Here is a 19,839-nt window from a genome sequence, read left to right on the forward strand (position 1 = left end):
ACGATGTATCTATTCTGTTAACAAAAGATAAAATTTTCGTAATTTATCTCTTTGTATGTATTAGGGTATTTTTATTTTGTTATCTGTTATCTTGGTTCATTAGGGTTTTGTGTTTAAAATTCAATGAATAGTCCATATTTCATAATTTGAGGTTAAAGTTTGGGATCGTTGATAGAGTAATTGAATGATTAACAATGTGAATGCTATTGGATTGTATTTCTGTTGATATCATTTCAGTCCCACTTTGATTACAGTTGTTGCATGTATATTTTTAGTATCTATTTAATGGATATGTTGATACCTGTAATCGATGAGTCTTTTGTTGATCTCATATTATGTGTTTTATAGTATCTTAATACACGTCTGTCTTTGTTTAGTGAGGAAGCTGCCATGGATATAGTTAAAGGACTTGTTAATGAGGTAGGAGAATCTTCTGGAAAAAGGAAATCTGCAAAAAAAACTGTTAGGTTTGTAGAAGCTCAGGAAACACCAAATTCAGTTCGACCAATGAACAATACAAATATTGTTATGAATGAAGTGAAGGTCGAAGAAGTTGATTCCGACATTGCTGCTAGACAGGAAGCTCGCACAATTAAAGGAATTATGAAAAAGTGATCGACTGTCATTGCAAAAAGAGCTGGGAACAAAGAAACTGGCAGAAAGAAGAGTACTAACAGGAAGGGATTGGGCAACTCAAACAATGAAGAAGTTGTAAGGAATGGAAGTAAGAAAGGGCCGAAGAAAACTGGGAGGAAGCCATATAATCCATTTAAAGTTAAGGTGGCAATGGATAGGGGGAAGAAAACATATTGTTGGGAAATTGCAATCAAAAATGGAAAAACCAAGAGAGGAAATGTTCAGGTAATTTAAATATCTTATCGCATTTTGTCTTGTAATCGGATTGATGTGCTCAAGTAGTTTTAATACAATGTTGGTATGAGTCAAAATTGAATTGAGTCAAAATTTAAATAGAATAGTCATATTGATATGTTTATATCTATTTCAAAAATATTTATATTTATACAAATATTTTAAATGAATTTTAAATTATATATGAAATAGTTATGATGTTTTTTATTCAATCAATATTAATCATTAAAATAAACAAAAATCAGTAAAATTCATTATTATATAATGAACAGTCTATTAATATATGAGAAGAAGAAAAAATTCTATAGCTACAACTTAACAAAACATGTTTGGGTTGTTTGTTTAATATGAAATACAGGCCCATAACTATTTATAGGCCCAATTGTTATATTATAACTAAGTGTATATATAGGAAGATTTCTAATAGGACAGCCAAATACTTTATTATCATTCTAACTTTGAAGATGGTGAAATGGGGGTCCCATTTGTTCCTTCTCCTACCAGTAGGTAAGTGATTTTTGCATGCTCAAATAAGCTAGCTTTTGAAAGATAACTTAAAGTTCCATTTTATTAATTCATGCATGAGTAAAATACTTGATGGTGTAAAGAGATGTAGTTGGACAAAATTTTGATCTTTGGTATATTGATAGATCTAGCAATTACAAGGTTTTTTCTACTTTGTTTCAGTGATCCTGAGAGAGACAGCCTTGAATGGGTGCGTAACATACATAAAGAGTTTGAAGATGAGCAAAATAATATGTTTGAGACACTCATAAAAGATGGGTTTCTTACAGAGGATGAACACGCAACTGATTATAGCGGGGAGGTAAAGTGGAGGTCGAATGTCACCGAATCAAACATGCACGGACAAAATGCCCTTGTAAGTATCTAAATAAGTAGTAATTATTGATATTTATGATGCGTTAGATTTTCTTTAAATTGATGAGATTTATGTCAAATTACAGAATATTCCAATGGAAATATCAAGAAAATGCTTTGGTAAAGAACAAAATGTGATAAGAATGGTAGATCTGATTGATGGAAAAGGATATCACTGTGTCATTATTAGAGCAAGTAAAAATGCGTATGAGAAACATATTGGTCTTGGCTGGTACGCTTTTGCGAGGGAGAAAAAGCTTCAATGTGGAGATGTCCTTGAATTCTCCATGAATCCTTTTGCAGATGTGATGTTTGTGGAGTTGGTGAACCGAAGTTGATGATGATGTTAACTTATTAAATTAGGGAGTAGTAAAATATGAACTCTGTGTTTTTATTGTACTCCTTGTGTTGTGTGATGTGTTTGGTCTTTGGTTTTGTATTTTGTGTAGTCTGTTAAATGTTTAGCAACTTTGAAGTATAGAAACTTCATATTACGTATTTGCTATTGTTTAATTAAAATACTATCCTTGCTATTGTTTAAATGAAAAATGTTGTTTAATTAAAATACGTATTCTTGTGGTTATGGTGAAACATATTTCAACGAAATGAGATGATTCATATAACACATGCAATTTAGTTTAAATTATTACTGAAGAATAAGTTAACCAAATCCAAAAACAAAATAATACAGGTGAATAAAAAATAAGTCCACAGTGCTTGTGCCCAATGATTGGTTACTCTGATGTTGTATGCTTGATTAAAAACTGAACGGTAACTGACGTGCCGATTATAGCAGATTATTGGAGATACATTTGCACTCAACGAATCTTGACGTGTCCGTTCGAACCACGCTGCTAGTAATAATAGACCAAAATGAACAAAAAAATCAAGTGAGTTACTTGGCAGAATAAGAATGAAACATATAACTGAAAAATACTCACATCTTATAAGTTTTCAAAAACTTCTTTGAAAACAACATTTGTTGTAGTCGACAACGGTTTGTTCTCTTTGTCGTGAATTAATATCTTTAGCCCTTTTTTGCTCTTTACCCTTGAAACAGCCACATATAATTGACCGTGACTAAAGACACTCCTTGGCAAATATATACCGACATATTCCAATGACTGGCCTTGAGACTTGTTAATCATCATAGCATAACACACCGTTATAGGAAATTGCCTTCTATTCATCTTAAAGGGCCATGGAGATTGAGTAGGAGTAATGTCCATTCTTACAATATATACAACACCACCATTGTTTTTCCCTGAAATAATTTTCGCTTCGATAACATGGCCTTCCAGTCTTGTAACAATTAGTCGTGTTCCATTGCACAGACCTTCTGATTGATCAATATTTCTAAGAAGCATAATTGGAGTACCAATCTTCAATGTAACCTTGTGATTGGGAATGCCTGAACATCTAAGTGTATTTATAAACTCAGGAGTTAATACATTGAAACATTCATTGTCGTCTCCATCACTTGTATCCACTGAGTCAGATGATAAATATTCTTTTTGCTCACCTAACAATTTCAGATATGGATGTAATCAATAATGTGCATAATAAGACATTCAAAACTATTAAACATATTAAAAATTATTGAATCTTACTTACCTGGAAGAAGTTCTAATACATACTGGTTTATTTGATCAATTGTCTCAATAGTTCCAGCCAATATTGCTCTTGATTGCAAAAATTCTTCATTGTTGTAATTAAGTGCAAAATTTGGATATGTATTCTGAAAAATTGCTTCAAGTGGATCAGCAAAGTCTGATATCAACAGTTCGAGAGGAATATCAATCTCTGCATAACCATCATTAGGTTCCGCTAATTTTCCATCCCCGAGTTTCAATATCCACTTCGAAAACTCTTAAAGCTCATAAGGACTTGTTTTGTTCCCAGATTGTTGAAGTCGCATATTCTTTGTAAGCTTCAAAACAACACAGTGATCCCATATTTACGATGAATTAATTGTGGCATGAATTATATCTGAACGGCTTCCTCTTGGTATAACGGGTAGAATCTGCTGGAAGTCGCCACCAAAAACAATTACCTTACCTCCAAATATCTTAGTCAGATGATTTAGATCCACCCATGATGTCTTTGAGGGTTTTATCCAATGCTTCAAAACAAAACCTGTGAGCCATTGGAGCCTCATCCCAAATTATCAACTTTGATAATTTTAATAGATCACCGTGGTCACTTCCTTTGCTAATATCGCACGTGGAAGACTCGAGAGTAGGTATTGGAATCTTGAATTTGGAATGTGCCGTCCAACCACCTGGAAGTAAAAGTGATGCAATTCTTGATGAAGTAGCAGTCAAGCATATTTGTTTACGTGATCTAATATACGAAACTAATGCTCTCGACATATACGTTTTTCCTGTGCCGCCGTATCCATACAAAAAAACACGCCTCCGTTCTGATCGTTTACCGCTTGCATGACCTGATTGAACACATCTCTCTGCTCACCTATAACAAAATTAATGCAAAGTGAGTCAAAAACATATTGAAACAGTACTTTATCGAGAAAAAAAATCTTTTATATTGTTCATATGCGGTTGTTTTAAGTAAAGAGAATTGATAAGTTAAGAACTATTTAAAATTACTTGCAATGTAGGTATACTTCGGGTACCTGTGAGTTTTTGATATAGCATGTTGAATTCTTGAAGCTGCTCAGCTTGACTGTAGTTTCTCTTTTCGTAAATAAGCTTGTTTCCCAGCTCCTCAAGGACAAAACCTTGAGGTTTAGGCATTCCAGGAATGTCACTTAAACTCTTCCAGATTCTTTGAAGGAGTTTCTCAATTTCAATCAATGTCAAATTCATTATTTCATGTTCTGATAACTGTAAACCTGAGCAAAAACATATTTTTAAGAAAGTGTAAAAAATGAAGTCATCTCGTGAATTATAATATGTATACGAAATTATTACTACCTCTGTTATTTGCAATAATTTGTTGAGAATAAACAATGCCATCAGCCAAAAGATGTCGTGTCTTACGCCAAACATGGCTTGGCCTGGTAATGCTACTTGACAGTAACATATGAACAAATAGTAACCTCAAATAATTTCCAGAACCCCAATGATAAGCCTCTTTAGTAGCAGATATAAACTCTCGATCATCGCCAATGAATCCTATAGCAAAACACGCATCTCGGAATGTGTTGTACTTGACATTTTTAACAATATTTATTTCGTCATAACTACGCGGACCTCTAACATGTGTTAGCATCATCCTAAGATAATACAATTCCCCGGTTGTTGGAGGAACCCATATTAGCCTGCCAATAGTATAACCCCTTTGACGGGGTTTCCACTGTCGTTTCTTTTTATCATATAAAAACTTTGAAACAAAATTGTTGTATGTTAGTTGTTGTGCTTCTTCATACTTTTGATTTGCCTCAAACCATGATGTAAACATAGACTGAGTTACACTTGGTTTTTCAAGAACTGCTGTAATACGATCATTATCAGTGTAGAAAACTGAATTTTCACCTTCGCAGTGAAAATGAAGTCTTTCTACCACTGGTTTTCTCCCGTGAATTGGGAATGCATATATTCTCCAAGCAGCCTCACCCGGTGAAACGTACCTACAGTTGATGTATTGTTTGATCTCATCAATATTCTGATATTCATTTGTTGTTCCATCTTGATTCTTGACAATGGCAGCATTTATTCTATCATATCCTTTGTTGATGTACTTGAACAAATATTTAATGGATGTACTTTGATTGCACAATTCCATGTTTATATGAGCTCTGTACTTCAGTAACAACTTTGAATTGTATGGAACAACAAACCTGTTATCAATCTCCACTCCATTCCTAAGAATGGTGTGTCCGTTATCCCTTCTTCTATAAACTGGATATTCATCTTGGTCAACAATTGTTTCAATTTGAAATTCTTTAGGAAAATATTTTGGACACTTACCTTCCTTCATACATGTTGAATTCCTATTGTAACTTCCACAAGGACCGTGAATCATGTGAGTTTTGACCAAGTTATATAAGTCTTCATCAGTTTCTTGGTTTGGTATTTCAGCTGATATGATTCAATCAATGTCATTTGGTGTTGGATATTTGTTACATGGATGCAGGAAAACTAAGATGTGAGCATGGGGTAGGCCTCTCTTCTGAAACTCAATGGTATACATATCTACACAATTTGCGTGTTACGAATAACAGTTAGTTGAGTACAAATTGATAGTAAGTTAAAGTATAAAAATATTGAGTATCATCTATTGATAAAAGAACTTACATGCAAGCACTTTACCCATCAAACTCTTTTTCGTTAAATCGGACAATAATTCATCAAATTTTAGTTTAAAGACTCTTGAAATGAGGTCTGGTCGATCATGCGCTTTTAGATTTACAGAACCAAGTACACGTTGTAATTCAGGCCAGTTCGGATTACATGTGAACGTGATGAACAGATCAGGAAAACCAACATAACTGCAGATGGCCATTCCGTTGAAGTACAACTGATCCATGTATCTGCGACTACCAACATATGACGAAGGTAGCACGAACCTCTTACCTGTATTTGAACCTTGAGTTTGGCCATTTGTTCTGGCATCCTTAAGATGGTGATATTTTCCAACTCTAAGTTTTGACTGATTCTTTCGAAGCCATCGAAGTCTCTCTGATTCCATCATGGTGAAACCATCGACTATAAATTGTTGGAACATCCTGCGTGATCTGAAAATTATTTGTGCTTCATTATTTCGTGATTGAATCCTAAAGGCGAACCACTCCCTAATGGTAAGTCTATTTCTTTTTGTTGCTTGCTCCCATGGTACATCTTCAAATACAACATCTGTTTGTGTTTAATCCAAATTAGTAGCATTATTTGAACCTTTAGTCCGATGTCTGACATTGGGCCTGTAACCATCCTCACCATAAGGGAAAAGAAGTGGTGTTGAAACCCCAAATACGATGTATGATATTCGTCTATTCTCTAAAGACCTCCGCATTGTTTCTGCATAATAATGTCTCTTTTTTCTGCTGTATCAACATCGCCAACAATAAGAGCGGCTACTTCGGAAACAGTCGGTTGGTTATAGATCCTTCCATCAGTATTTCGCTCCGAAATTAAACGCAGCTTGAGGTCAGCAACATTTCCTTCGGATAGTCTATCCCTTGCCATTTTAAAACTCTGAGCATGGACATTATGTTCATAAAACATCTATGATAGTTTACTAACAATATCAACATCTACTCCAGCTCCTTCACTGTAATGTAAAATAAAATATTACCAAAAAATATTTATAATGGGATACAATTTAAAGACTTATTATTAGATTGAAGGAAAAGAATGTCACCTAAATCCTTTGACTCTGTTCTGAATCTCATGTTCAGTATCGTAAATATATAGCTGGGCAATACGTGGGGTTTGTCCTGGCAATGGTAACATGCTGCCGATGCGATGAAATTGTTGACCCTGAATTCGATAAACTGGAGGACCTCTGCCATTGTTAAATCGATTGTCCATTTTAGCTCCTGGAGATGTAAATGCGAACATCATATTGTACAGGCGAACTTGTTGTTGGAAATGTTTTGATTCACTTGAATTTTGTTCAAACAAAAATTTTTGTAAAACAAGTGGTGGTGTTTTTAACAAAGGAAGTTGGACCTTTCCTTCTCCACAGCACATAGAAAATTTAGGATTTATACAATTTCGTGATTTCACCTTCCTCTCCTGATACCACATATTTGCACCACAATGTTGACACTCAATTATCGGATCTCCTATATCATAATATTCTCCTAAATGTTAAAAGTAAATAATATGTTAAAAACAATCATGAACATATTTTCTACTATAGTGTAAACTGAAGCGAAATGTAACTTGTACTGTGGACATCCATATGAACGACTTCGTCGTCGAAATTTTCGTCATCCTCTCCCATAACAGATATAGTATCCGTACTATAACCTATTAACACAGTTATTTTAAGTTAATATAATAGGAAGCACGGGAATGAAATATATAATAGCAATTACCATTATTGAAAAAAGTAAAATACATTATGAATCTGAATGAGAAGCATCATTGTCACTGTCGTCTTCAAAAAGCCGGTTGAGGTTGTCTTCTTGACCTGATGCATAGTTTGTGGATGCAGAAGCTCCTTGAGTATAAACACTTTCAAATATCCTTGCCAAATTGACTCCCAACTTGCTAATGTTTGTCCGAGAAACCGCCTTTGGTCGAATATTATTTCTCAAATCTGGATAGCTTTGAAAAAATGATGTTGGTTGCATTTTAAGATTGGATTGTCGTGTTGGTCTTATGGAATCTGGGATATTTGGAGTAATTGTAGACAATGGATTTTGAGTTCGTGAACCATCTCTGGGAGTAGCTGCATGAGGTTGTTGAGCATTTTCTTTATCACCTGACCTTAATCTCTTTGATATTTTTTGTTCAAGTACAGCCTTTCTACGTTTTCTAGCATCTCTGGCTCTTTTCTTTCTCAACTGTGAATGAAAAAATTCATTTTCAGATGAAGTTAGATCATTCATTTCCATAACACAATAAATCAGTTTGTCATTGTAGATGTAGAAATATTTTGAATGTACATATTATATAGGTGTGCAGACTTTCCCTCCAAATGCAATTTATGTAATCGATGTTATTAATTTGTTGATACCCCCAATAAAAGTATAGCAATGATTTATAGTTTGGAGAATGGGATAAGTTATTCAATGCTGATATAATAAGTGAAAATTTGTTTCCAATGCAGTGGAGGGAGTTGATGAAGAGATTTTTTTTCATGCAATTGTGCCAATGATGGTTTTCTTGGAATCTTGACATAGTGGCTCATTGGTATATGAAAATCTGTTTGGGAGATAGAGTTAATAATTGCAGATTTCAGGTAGTTAAAAAGTTTTAATTTTTTTCTGTATAGTAGATTAAATTTTTTCTGTTATAACTTTGGTACGTTGGGAATAAATAAAGGATGCTTTAAAATGAAGTCTATCTTTAAAATATTGATGAGAAGAATATTTAGTTTAACAGAATGTTAAGTGCCAAAATGTAGTTATTTTGTATATATGTTTTGTTGCACTTATCGATACTTTTTGTTAATACCGTTTGAATAATTCCCCGTTTTGTACATAAATACGTATACTTTGTGAATAGATATATTTTCATACACTTTTATACTTTTTGATAGTTTTCTACTCTTTTTGTAGGTATTCTTGCGTATTTGGAGCATGAGCAATAAAGTGTCGAAGACACGGCTTCAAACGCGCGATTTTGAGCGACGGAATCAATTCATTCGGTGGCTAAGGCTCAAAATGAGGATGATAAAAATCATCAATTTGACTGCCATTTATTCATTGTTAGATAGGAAATTGAATAAGCTTTCCAACGCTTCGTACTGGGCGCAAATCGGAGTTACGGTTCTCAAGTTACGCCATTTTTACTAAAAGCTGTTTTTTCAATTCAGCAGGTTGGGCGCTCCTGCGCGCGACGCGCGCTGGACAGAATTCAAAATTGCATAAATAGGCGGAAATCAGATTTTTTTAGGTTATGTTTTGGGTATTTTTGAACCCCAACACATCTTAGGTCATTTTTGGGTAGATTTAGCTTGGAAACACCATTGGAGCTTGCAATCGGATGATCCGGAGTCGAAGCTTCTTTGCTCGTGATTGACACTGCGAAAGATTTGGTTTTATTCTTCTTCTCTTCTATTTGTATTTCTCTTTTGGTGAGTTTGTATGTAAATACTCTAAACCCATGGATGTTTGTTACTCTTTCTACTAGTTGTATAAAGTTTGCTTTATAAATCTTAATCGGTGTTTCCTTGATCTTTTTGTTAAATGTTTTGGATTTGTGTTGTTGTAGAAATAAACATCACAAATCTTGATTAGGGGGATATCTGTTAGCTTTTGATTCTACACATAGAATTGGGGTTAACATCCACTTAATATCTGAGTTTAATGCTTCTGTGTTGTTCGATCGGTTGAGACATCGTCGAAAGAGCAATATAGTTGAACTCTGTCGGTGTTGCAGACATGAACATTGATGTGAGGGATATGTGGTGATTCTGACGAGTATTGTAGATTGAGTACGGCGGAGTGATAAATCTAAGTTTGTGAGGAGTAGTTTAGATTCGAACCAGATAAGTTATTCTCTATCAAGAATGTATTTATTTTTTGTTCATATGTTATATTTTTTCTGTTTACTTAAAACCCATTTAACCCGAACTCAAGAACTAAGAATCCGTCAAACGGCAGTTGAGTAGCACCAATCTCTGTGGACACGATAAATTCCCGAATAAATATTTCCAAAACTTTTGTTGCTTGCCGCTTTACCGCTTCAACACAGAACATATCATTTTTTATCATTCAATGAGTAAATAAAGTTTTTCATACAAATGAATAGAAAGATAGAAATACATGTATTTAAAGATAGACTTTGGAGACTGGCATAACTTATTCAATGATGCAGATCTTATGAAAAATATTATTTGAAGTGCACTGGGGGAAGATGTTGAAGGGTTATTTTTTTATTCATGTTTTTGGGGCAATAAATAGAGATATAAATGTATATTTAATAAACCAAAACCAAAAGTAATAACCAAAATAATTATTAATGATGCAACAACATAACAAAATTCAACAGCATATAAGGTTCAACACAATAGCAACCTTAAAACAAAGTTTAGGATAACCAAGTAAAATAGATAAAACGACAATGACAACAAACAACCAAAAAAACAGAATGACTAAATTCATCAATCAAACATTTGGCTCTATCTTCACTTTCTTCGACGGTTTGGTGCCAAAAAATTGTGTGGCTCCATAGACTTCACAATCAATTTCTTCAACACTATCACGGACTGAGGCATCCTTAGCAGGGGTATTTCCAAAGTTAGTATCAGGATCATTTTCCCCAAATGCAAAGTTTGATTGCTTCAAATATAGAAAAACATAGTTAGTACATATGAGAGAAATCACATTGTATTAGGGAATATGTAAAGAATAAAATACACACCACAACTGGTTCAACAGGAGCTTCAATTGTTATTTCAGTTACAGGAATACTTTCAGCCTGAATTTTGCAATTTATTAGTATTTATTGCAATAAGTATAATATATTCTTAACAACATAACCCAATAAGTTAAATAGTCAAAAAATAAAACAAAATTATACCTCATTAGGAATAAAATCCTTTTGAATTTGATTGACAAAGTCTTCATCAGAAGAGAATTTCCACACATAACCCTGTCCAAAACTTGGCTGAACTTTGACTCTGAAGGCCATTTTCTTACCCAATAGCAATTCAAGGTCATCGGGATATACCAACGGATCATCTTCACCCTCCTAATAAAGGCATATTAAAATTATACAGCAACTTTAAAAGAATCAAGTAAGGATGAAAAAGAGGAAATAATCATCAATACGTCCATCATTTTCTTATACATATCTTCGGCAGACTTGCCAATAATCTCAAAACAATCGGTATCCCAAAAAACAAAACGATACTTGAAATCACCATCAAAAACATAAACATCAACCTTATACCTGTTATGCAAAGCCAACAAAATTAATTTAAGTTAAAAGCACTTCATATAATATGATAGATGTAGTAAGAAAACATAATGAAAATATGATAATCAACCTTGGTATTGCTTTTTGAACTTTTTCTCCACATGAACACTGATAAGGATTGTTTACATGAGTTGCCTTTAAAGTAAAATTGGTACATCCATAATAGAACCAACCATGTTTTGACACAGAAAACTTCAAGGTAGTTGCCACAGTGACACATGGAAAATCCTACATTTTAAGCAACTATGTCAGAACACTATGTTAACAGTGACACATAGCAAATCCTACATTTTTAAGCAACTATGTCACAACATTATAAGTCCAAGTTTTTTTGTTTAATTAATCCCATATATGTATACCTGCTTGACTTTGCATAGATCACTTAAAGACATACATTTGGCCTTATTAACAAACTGTTCAACTGTAGTTTGTTGAGATGATCCAGACCAAATAGACATAGATTTTGAAGATCGTGTTGGCTTTTTAGATTGCTCATCAGCAGGCAACCTATAACAATATTGATATAATTTTTAAACTAATTACATATTATGTGAGGAGAAAAAAAAGCTAAAAACGTAACAAATTTACTATCTTACTTAAACATAAATTCTGTAATCTCTGGAATTTCTTCATTTATTAGCAACTTAGAACCACTCCATCCATTTGAAGCTGAAAATGAAATACAAAACAATCAAATAAAAAGTAAAAGTGTCTGAAATTAAAAAATTTAGGTGGAAAACAAAAATCATGAAGGAAAACCTTGTGAATCCTTGATCATTGCATGGGTGAGAATAATGACAATACCACCATTATTTTTCACGTCATTGTAAAAATCCAAAAACTGAGTAGCATAATTCTCCCATAAAGTGCAGTTAATAAAATTACCACTGTTAATAAGAAACTCGTTAAAAGAACAGTTTAACATTTTATAAATCAACTGTAATTAAGAAAATGGTAGGTAAAGAAATTATATGGGGAGACAATCTACCTTAGGTCTTTGATTTTTAGAGACACAACGGTCTTTTTCCCTGGTATGTTACTCTGAAAATTGTTGATCTCATGAACAGAACCAATAACGTCTGCAACACAATAACAACAGGGAAATTAAATAAACAAAATAAACCATCTTCTCAACAGGAAAAAGGCAAACAAACGTGCATCTAAATAAAACACACCTTCAAGTCTGTTAACCTGAAAGTTGCCTCCAACAACATCTATAAAATCTTTGAAATAATACCTTTTTGGAGGAAGGTTTTCAAGATCAACCATTTTCAAAGTCGTACCACCAAGAAACAAAATTTTTTTGGAATGATCACAAAGCTTCCATTGAAAATCATTATCTTAGACACAACCATTGTTGATTATGCATGTCATGTTCTCATGAATTCGTCCTTTCCACTTAGGAGTATGATCGGCACGTATTAAAACCTGAATTTTGTCACCCTATTTAACATTGCAACAAACGGTAATTAGTACAAATATACAGAGAAGAATGAAACAAAAATACAGAGAAACCAATTTATCAGTTATTACCGATGCATCCATTATGACCATTTCCATATGCTCGTTACCCTTACTGTTCACAACAATCCAAGCATCAAGAACTCGAACAGCCAATCTCCATGTCTCCTTGGTGTCGTTAATGTCCTTAATACAATCAATCCGTCGACTCATCTCAGCTTCTGCAACAGAAAATAAAAATGTAAATGATATGTATTAACAAAAACATGTAGGGTTTTGTTTCTAACTTTGAAAGTATACCAATGATAGAGATGGGGAGAATGATGTTTAGGGTTGAAGGAGGACTAAAAAATGACGAATGAGATTTAGGGTTACTTCATATTGAACTTATAGAACTCGTGTGGAATTGAAAAGACAGCAGAAAAATTGAATGCCATGGAAGTTGAAGGGTTTAAGAAATTGGAATGATTTTTCGTTCACTTGGCTCAATGCACATTGGAATTGTGTAACGATGGTTTTATTTTCTTTTCTTGTCTAATAAGAAATAATGATAATGATTATTGTGCTGAGTCAATATTTAATGTAAGGAATAGTTAGTGGTTTAAAATGCATTAAAATAGGTTATTTGGAATATTATTGATTTTTTATTTATTTAAATATGCTAAGTAATGATTATGGATTTAAAATGACGATTAAGGACAGGAATTAGTGCAAATCGAATGAGGTTATTAGGATATTAAAGTAATATTGGTAGTATATTACTTTCTTATATTGTTATTAGACGTGTAGTTATAATTTTACTATATTTTTGTTATACATTAAAAAAATAATATTTAATTAAATAAATACATCATTACATCAAATTTTCAAAATCTTTTTTTATTGTTTAACTATATTGAGACTTAGTATGATTTCTCAATTTTTGTTATACATTAAAAAAAAATTAATTAAATTAATACATCATAACATTAAATTTTCGAAATTTCTTTTAATACCTCTTTGGATGTTACCTAATAAATTTATTTAAAAAGTCAATATCATTAAATCTAATCATGGTACAATAAAATTTTCGAACAAAATAATCGGTGTGAAAACATTGGATAAACTTAATTACTACAAATTTTTAATCAAATTGACACGGTTATTCTATAGGCGTGAGGTTAACTAATTCAGAAACCATTGTAAATTACAATTCTATTTTAAAGTTTATTTGTTCCGTAGTTGTATCTACGGAAGACTTTCAGTGATGCATCTACGGAAGCATTTGATCTTATATTCGCGTCAGACTCTTCTCCTCCCTCATTCTTCACTTTCAAACTCTCTCAACCTCAAAAATCAAAATTCATTAAAGTTGTTTTTTTTCTCGAGTTCAACGGTAAATGTCAACATCAACGGTCAACACATTCCAACAACTTCAAGATTCAATTTAATCAGTAAGTTTTCGAGTTATTTTAGAGTATTTCTCGTACTAGAGTTTGAATGCACTTTTAGGTGTAGAAATCATTAGTTAATTTTAAAAACATAGTTTAGAGACAATGTAGGTATTGTGAATACAAGATTACAATCACAAAGATGTTTTTGATTCATGGCAAACTCAATAAGCATACAAGCAACAAGGTGGAAGCAGAAAACTCAAAGAAAAGCAAGCATTGATCACTCATGTCAGAACAGGTCGACCTATTATGCTTATAGGTTGACTCAACACAAGCAAAACAAGAAGATTGCAGAAAAGCAGCAGTTAGGTCGACCTACTGTCAACCTAGGTCGACCTAAAATGAAGAAAAATCCATATACCTCTGCTAGGTCGACTCACACATCATCCAGGTCGACCTAAAATGAAGAAATTTGCATATCAGTCTGCTAGGTCGACCTACACAACAACTAGGTCGACCTAATCTGAGAAAATGTCCCCAGAATGCATCTGAAGAGGATTCTGGTCGACCTACTCCTTAAACAGGTCGACCTAACTGGGAGCAAAATTCTGCAAGCTCTGCTAGGTCGACCTAAGCACCACAAGAGGTCGACCTAACTGATCAAGAATGCCAAAAATTATGTTTCTCTCATCTCCAACTGTTAAGCTATCATATATATTGTCCAAGGTTCATTTATTGAAATCAACACCAACGACTGAAAGATACACAAAGTCTTCTCATCTTCGTTCTTCGTCATCTCCAACACAATTACACATAATCATTCTTGCGTTGAGGGTTAGTGATCGAGTTCGATAACGTCCATGGAACGGAATTGAAGATTCCTAGTGGGTGAAGATTTGTGGGGTTTTTGGTGAATGAAATCTGCGGGGTTTGTCCTCCAAGATAGGTATTTCTTGGGGGTTTTTATCAAGAGGTTTCATCGAGGATCCGGCTGAGTGTGAAGATTGAAGAACAAGGGTTCGAGGGAATTGAAGACACTGCAGAAAGGGATCAAAGTGAAGCTCTTGGATAACCTTGATCTGACTCAAGATTAAGGGGGAAGAATATTCAAAGGATCGACATAATTGGTTTATGGTTTATCGCTTTGTTATCTTCTTTGTATATACTAATTTCAACATTAATGAAAGATTACCCAATTTCAGTTTGGAATTGGGGGCAGACGTAGTCGTAGCGAGGACGATCGACGAACTGCCTAAACAAATATCGTGTTCTTGTCGCTTTTACTTTTTCATTTACATTCTGTTCATATTTGGTTATAATAGCAAATTGATCAACGATTCGAGTGTTAAGATTGTGAATTAAGAACTTACAAAAACATCACAATCCATGACACATTGAATCACCTTCAATTTGATCATTATCACCAAGTGTTTGTATATTTGTTTCTATCACTCTTACTGCATTGCAAACATTGTCCATCATACAAGAAGTTAATCTGATTTTCAATAAGAGCAACGCTTTGATTCTGCAACGTATACTCTTATCACTTACCTCAAGTCTTTGACTGGTTTTTAAACACATATATAATCGTTTCGATAGTGGTTCGGAATAGACGCGAGTCGATTCAGAATCACTTCCGCTGAAAAGTCGTTTAACTCCATAAAACTGTGAACGATCTATTCACCCCCCCTCTAGATCCCAAGGCCAGCGTCTAACAAGTGGCATCAAGAGCTCTGGTTTATTCCGTGCTACGTGAAACACTTATTGGAAAGATGGCTTCCGGACCTAAAGGGGCTCACAATAGAGCTCCAGTTTTCAACGGTGAAAACTATGGCTATTGGAAGGATTGTATGTGTGTCCACATCAATGCAATTGATAGGAACATCTGGACAGCTATTGTCAATGGTCCCTTTCAGATCACCATGACAAATGCAGCTGGTGCAGTTGTTCCAAAACCAGAAAATACTTGGGATGCTGAAGATGAAAAGAGATATGCATACGATTGGAAAGCGAGAAACATTCTAATCTCAGCTCTAGGAGTTGATGAATACTATCGCGTTTCCCATTGTAGATCAGCTAAAGCTATGTGGGACACATTGCAAGTTGCCCACGAGGGAACGGATGATGTCAAACTAGCTAGGATCAATACGTTAACTCAAGAGTTCGAACTCTTCCACATGGAAGATGGTGAATCCATCGAAAACATGCAGAAGAGATTCGTTCACCTGAAAAATCGGTTAAATTCTCTTGATAGACCTGTTTCCAATGCAGTTGCTACTAACAAAATCTTAAGATGCTTGAACAGGGAATGGCAACCCAAGGTTACAGCAATAAAGGAAGCAAATGATCTAAACACCTTAGACATTACCACTCTCTTTGGTAAACTAGAGGAACATGAACAACACCTTAAATGCCTTGACATGCATGAGAAAAGGGCAAAGAAAGAAAAGAACATGGAGAAAGAGGTAGAGAAGAAGTCAATAGCTCTAAAAGCTTCGAGCTCCAAGACCTCAAAACAAGAGCCAAAGGATAGTGATACAAGTAATGACGAAGACTCCGATGATGAGGAAATGGGACTGTTTGTGCGAAGATACAACAAATATCTAAAGAAAAATGGAGCAAAACATTCTGACAAAGGCTTGATCAACTATAGAAAGCAATCAAACAAGTTCAAACAAGATGACGACAACAAAGGAAAAATCAAAGGTCTTTGCTTCAATTGTGGGAAAACCGGTCACTACAAACCGGATTGTCCATACCTTAAGAAAGAAAAGGAGAAGAACCAAAGCAAAGGTCATAACAAATCTAAAAGAGCCTACATAGCATGGGAAAGTGATTCATCTAGTGAAAGCTCATCAAGCGATGAAGAAGAATCAACAAACCTATGTTTCATGGCTCATCAACACAAGAAAAAGAAAGTTGTAAGTCATCTTAAACCTGAACTCGTAGATAAGGTATCTCATTCTCAACTAAAACTTGCTTTTGAAGAATTACATAGAGATGCAATTAAAGCTTTCAAACTTTTGGCCTCAAATAAGAAAATCTTTTCATATCTTGAATCAAAAGTTGAGAAAACCGAAAAGGATATGGAAGCTTTAAAACAATCTATGCTAGACATTCAAAAGGATAAAGTTGAAATAGATCCTACATCATGGTTTGGTTGTGAGACATGTCACATTTGGCAAAAAGAAGTAAGAGATCTAAAAGCCAAGTTAGACAAGGCTCTACAACCAAAAGTGACTTTTGCCGTTGATCCAAATAAGTTCAAAAGATCGTATACTCCTTTATATAGTAAATACACTTTTGTACCAAAAGTATCAACTAGAAAAACACCATATTCTCATCATATTACCTGTCATTATTGTTGCAAAAAGGGACATACCATTGAAAAATGCAAATTTAGGAGAATTTTAGTTCCTAAAGGAGTATTTCAATGGTTGCCTAAGTGCAACAAATTGTGTACTCACTACCAAGGACCCAATGAAAATTGGGGACCTCCCTCTCTAAATTAATTTTGCAGGAAAAGTGTCTTGACATTGCCGAAAGGTTGTGGTTCCTTGATAGCGGATGTTCAAGACACATGACGGGAGACCTATCTCTTTTCGTTGAGTTTCAAGCAAAGAAAAAGGGGTACGTCACCTATGGAGATAACAATCGGGGAGCCATACTTGGTAAAGGAAGTGTAGGTAACCCTTCTACCACTACTATAACTGATGTGCTGCTAGTAGAAGGTCTTAAACATAATCTTTTAAGTATAAGTCAATTGTGTGACAAAGATTTTAAAGTAATGTTTACAAATTCTGGCTGCACAATAGAACATACTAAGAAAAGAGACATTATGTTTAAGGGCTTAAGAGTAAACAACATATACATGCTAAACTTGGATGAGGTATCTAAGTCTAGTACCAAGTGTCTAGTTGCTCTGGGCGAAGACTCATGGCTTTGGCATAGACGTCTCGCCCACATAAATTTTGACTTACTTAATAAAGTTGTCTCAAAAGATTTAGTAATCGGCTTACCTAAAATGAAGTTTTCAAAAGATCATCTATGTGATGCTTGTCAAAAGGGAAAGCAAACAAAAATCTCTTTTAAATCAAAGAACGTGGTTTCAACATCACGCCCTCTTGAACTACTTCACATGGATCTCTTTGGCCCTTCAAGGACTAAAAGCATAGGTGGAAACACCTATGGTTTTGTCATTGTTGATGATTACTCTAGATTTTGTTGGACAATCTTTCTACCTAGTAAGGATCAAACTTTTCCAGCTTTCACACAATTTGCAAGATTATGTCAAAACAAAATGAACAACAAAATAGTTGCAATTCGAAGTGATCACGGTGGAGAGTTTGAAAACATTCTTTTTGAAAAATACTGTGATAAACATGGAATTGAGCATAACTTTTCAGCTCCTAGAACACCTCAACAAAATGGAGTAGTTGAACGTAAAAATCGGGTTCTAAAGGAGCTGGCAAGAACAATGCTAAATGAGGGTAATCTACCAAAGTATTTCTGGGCTGACGCGATTAGTACCACATGTTATGTTTTGAATAGGATAATAATACGTCCTATACTGAACAAAACCCCCTATGAATTACTAAAAGGTAGAAAACCAAATGTATCTCATCTCCATGTATTCGGTTGCAAGTGTTTTGTCTTGAATAATGGTAAGGATAATCTTGGTAAATTCGATGCTAAATCTGATGAGGGCATATTCCTTGGTTACTCTCAATCTAGCAAAGCATATCGGGTATATAATAAGAGATTACTTATAGTAGAAGAGTCCGTACACGTTTCTTTTGATGAATCTTATGCAAAATATGTCGAGAAAGGTCTTTCGTTTAATGGTGCAGGTCCATCCACTGAAGACATTGTCAAGGATAAGGAAGACGAGAATGAAAGTATTGTAAAGAAAGATGCTGAGAAAGAGAAAGATAAGTCTCACGATGAAAATGAAAAAGAAAGCATCTCAAACAATGGAGAACTTCCCAAGGCCTGGACAAATGTGAAAGACCATCCAATTGACAATATAATAGGAGACATCTCAAGGGGCGTTACAACACGCTCAAAGATAAGTAACTTCTGTCATCATTTTGCTTTTGTTTCACAAGTTGAGCCGAAAAACGCTAAGGATGCATTTCTTGATGAGCATTGGCTAATGGCCATGCAAGAAGAATTAAACCAATTTAAACGGAATGATGTTTGGGACTTAGTCCCTCATCCGGGAGATCATCAAGTAATAGGCACTAGATGGGTTTTTCGTAACAAACTTGATGAAAACGGCGTTATTACTAGAAACAAAGCTAGATTAGTTGCCCAAGGTTATAATCAAGAGGAAGGTATTGATTATGAAGAGACATACGCTCCTGTAGCACGTCTCGAAGCTATTCGTCTCTTACTTGCTTATGCTTGTTCTAAAGACTTCAAACTATTCCAAATGGATGTTAAAAGTGCTTTTCTAAATGGCTATATAAATGAAGAAGTCTATGTTGCTCAGCCACCCGGCTTTGAGAATTACATGTATCCAACTCATGTCTATAAGCTGAAACGTGCTCTATACGGTCTTAAACAAGCCCCTCGGGCTTGGTACGAACGTTTGAGCAAATTTCTCCTTAGTCAAGGGTACTCTAGGGGTAAAGTTGACACTACTCTCTTTATTAAAAGAAAAGATAAAGATATTCTCTTAGTCCAAATTTATGTAG

The 19,839-nt window shown here is 34.3% G+C and overlaps 2 protein-coding genes across 2 annotated transcripts; both read right to left on the minus strand.

Annotated features, from left to right (window-relative positions):
* Positions 1 to 2,693: 2,693 nt before the first annotated feature.
* On the minus strand, positions 2,694 to 6,405 carry LOC131621366 (uncharacterized). Its single transcript, XM_058892405.1, has 7 exons — positions 6,009 to 6,405; positions 4,686 to 5,792; positions 4,385 to 4,603; positions 4,126 to 4,221; positions 3,842 to 4,030; positions 3,364 to 3,618; positions 2,694 to 3,271 (listed from the first exon to the last, which is right to left on the minus strand). Exons 1-7 carry the CDS (start codon positions 6,403 to 6,405, stop codon positions 2,694 to 2,696), a joined length of 2,841 nt encoding a protein of 946 aa, XP_058748388.1.
* Positions 6,406 to 10,492: 4,087 nt separating this feature from the next.
* LOC131621367 (uncharacterized) lies at positions 10,493 to 12,575 on the minus strand. Its single transcript, XM_058892406.1, has 10 exons — positions 12,482 to 12,575; positions 12,295 to 12,385; positions 12,066 to 12,193; positions 11,903 to 11,975; positions 11,666 to 11,813; positions 11,377 to 11,534; positions 11,159 to 11,279; positions 10,908 to 11,078; positions 10,749 to 10,805; positions 10,493 to 10,666 (listed from the first exon to the last, which is right to left on the minus strand). Exons 1-10 carry the CDS (start codon positions 12,573 to 12,575, stop codon positions 10,493 to 10,495), a joined length of 1,215 nt encoding a protein of 404 aa, XP_058748389.1.
* Positions 12,576 to 19,839: the final 7,264 nt, after the last annotated feature.

The sequence above is a fragment of the Vicia villosa genome, unplaced genomic scaffold, assembly GCF_029867415.1.
Source record: "Vicia villosa cultivar HV-30 ecotype Madison, WI unplaced genomic scaffold, Vvil1.0 ctg.000004F_1_1_1, whole genome shotgun sequence".
In the NCBI taxonomy this organism is placed as follows: Eukaryota; Viridiplantae; Streptophyta; class Magnoliopsida; order Fabales; family Fabaceae; genus Vicia; species Vicia villosa.

Coding starts and splice junctions, on each gene's coding strand:
- LOC131621366 (XM_058892405.1), bottom strand. CDS start 6,405: ATGATGGAATCAGAGAGACTTCGATGGCTTCGAAAGAATCAGTCAAAA. Junction 4,222..4,384: donor GCTATATCAAAAACTCACAG/GTACCCGAAGTA, acceptor ATTTTGTTATAG/GTGAGCAGAGAGATGTGTTC. Junction 3,272..3,363: donor TGTATTAGAACTTCTTCCAG/GTAAGTAAGATT, acceptor TGAAATTGTTAG/GTGAGCAAAAAGAATATTTA.
- LOC131621367 (XM_058892406.1), bottom strand. CDS start 12,575: ATGGTTGATCTTGAAAACCTTCCTCCAAAAAGGTATTATTTCAAAGAT. Junction 11,280..11,376: donor GTTCAAAAAGCAATACCAAG/GTTGATTATCAT, acceptor TTTGCATAACAG/GTATAAGGTTGATGTTTATG. Junction 10,667..10,748: donor CTCCTGTTGAACCAGTTGTG/GTGTGTATTTTA, acceptor CTATATTTGAAG/CAATCAAACTTTGCATTTGG.